The sequence below is a fragment of the Sinocyclocheilus grahami genome, unplaced genomic scaffold (genome assembly GCF_001515645.1).
Source record: "Sinocyclocheilus grahami isolate Dianchi unplaced genomic scaffold, SAMN03320097.WGS_v1.1 scaffold599.1, whole genome shotgun sequence".
In the NCBI taxonomy this organism is placed as follows: Eukaryota; Metazoa; Chordata; class Actinopteri; order Cypriniformes; family Cyprinidae; genus Sinocyclocheilus; species Sinocyclocheilus grahami.
This window is the reverse complement of record NW_015505778.1, coordinates 1,059,477-1,061,326: the sequence shown is the minus strand read 5'-3', so window position 1 is coordinate 1,061,326 and position 1,850 is coordinate 1,059,477. Positions and strand designations below refer to the sequence as shown.

The window sequence follows — 1,850 nt, the reverse complement described above, 5'->3', positions numbered from 1 at the left end:
ACTGGATTGTTCACTTTTCTCTCTCAGATGGAGAAGAGCAGAAGGGCGCTTTGCCAGGGAAAGAGCCACAATCATCAGTCACTGGACATGGCTGCAGGCTCAGATATCAGACCTGGAGTACCGCATCCGACAGCAGGTTGATGTCTACCGCCAGCTCCGCGCCAGCAAGGTTAGCAGAGCCTTGAATATCTACTGTGTTTGTGTTATAAGATAAAAACAGCATCCAGGTTCAGGACTGTTAAGAATCGGGAATTAGTTTAATGGAATTTGGCTGTATACAAAGTTTATTTTGATTTTTTTTGCATGCTCTCTGCAGGGTCTTGTGGAGCTGGGAGACTCCGCCCCTTCCTGCCAGAGAACCGAGACTAATGAGAATGTCCTAACCTCAACAGCATCCCATAATTTCACAGAATCCCAGTCTCGATTGACAGACACATCTGAGAATGACATGTCCGTTAGGTTTGGACAAATGTAATATTGTGTCGGCGTAAATATTTGAATTTATTGTAAATTGTTACCGTTTGCTAACATTAGAATAACTTGACCCAGTTTAAATTAAGTGTCTGTAACTTCTATGTACCATGTATATATGTTTTTGATGCAAGTACATAATAGCTGAATATAAAGTGGGGCCTAATAATGTTATATTAACATTACCAAACATTTATTAGTGAAGTATAAAATAGTCAATTGGCCATTATTGCAAAATGAACTCGGACAGGGTGAATGCAGTGGGGTCTTGTATCAGCATAGATTCTTATTTTCCATTGGCTTGGCAAAAACTGGATTTTACATTGTTTCCACTTTTTCCTATTTCAGTAGCGTGACCGAAATGTCCGGCACATGCCCATCAAATCTGGACAGCAGCTGTACCTCCGCACGAACACGCCCACTGTTGACCTGCAGGAGACGACGTCTTATCCACCCGAACACTGTCCACAACGGCAAGGTGCGTTTATGTGAAGTTTATTAGTATGAATGTATCAATATTCAAGGAGCGCATTTTTTGCTGATTTTGAAGTGTATCTGAAGTGAGTGTCCTTCTTTTATCAGGTTCAGAGAGTGTCTTTTTCACCTTTATGTGTGTGTGAAGTCAATGGATCATGTGTCATGTGTGGCGGTGCTCCTCCCCTCTCCAAACCAGACTTACCATTTGATCGCCCTCTGCTGGAGAGAGTCGCACATCAAGACCGCAGCATCCACCCCGTTCTGTCCATGCAATCAGGTGAGATGCACATGCACAGTCAGATACAATTAAAGCTAACAACTATTTTCAGATTTTTCTGCAATTGTATACATATAAATAGTATAGTGATATCACTGATTTCACTAAAAATGTTTTTACTATATCAAGTGATTTTAAAAAAGTGTGTATATGCATGTTTTTAAATTTTTTTATTAAAGATATTTTAAAATTTGATATATCTATATATAGGGCTGGGCGATAAAATGATAACGATAATTATCGAGATATCATTTTAAAACTCAAACAATCAGAGTAATTAAATTTCACCATATAAAAATGAGGTAGTTACAATACAGATGAACATAAATTTACATCTGCATCCTAACTCAAGCTACCACTACTGTCAACTCAAGCTACTGTCAAATGTGCATTTCTAAGAAACAATAAAATGTAATATTATTAATACTGCAGCCTGCACTCCAAACTGTGCATGAGTGCATACCTGTTTCATGATTTGAAACAACAGCAGAAACTAAGAAAGTTAAAGATATTTTAAGGAAAAATGACTAGAAAAGTGTGAAGAATTCAAAAACGTGAAATGTTTGTAATGTTATGACCCTAAAGAGTAGTTTAAAACCACAATTAATGGTCTGGTTTCTACAAC

The 1,850-nt window shown here is 38.0% G+C and overlaps 1 protein-coding gene across 1 annotated transcript in view; it reads left to right on the top strand.

The window, feature by feature from the left end:
- LOC107557334 (KAT8 regulatory NSL complex subunit 1-like) overlaps positions 1-1,850 on the top strand; it is a 24,132-nt gene that overhangs the window by 16,178 nt on the left and 6,104 nt on the right. The window contains exons 3-6 of the mRNA XM_016240719.1: positions 28-169; positions 317-459; positions 820-949; positions 1,054-1,225. Coding sequence (XP_016096205.1) covers positions 28-169; positions 317-459; positions 820-949; positions 1,054-1,225 — 587 coding nt within the window. The remainder of the gene's footprint in view (positions 1-27; positions 170-316; positions 460-819; positions 950-1,053; positions 1,226-1,850) is intronic.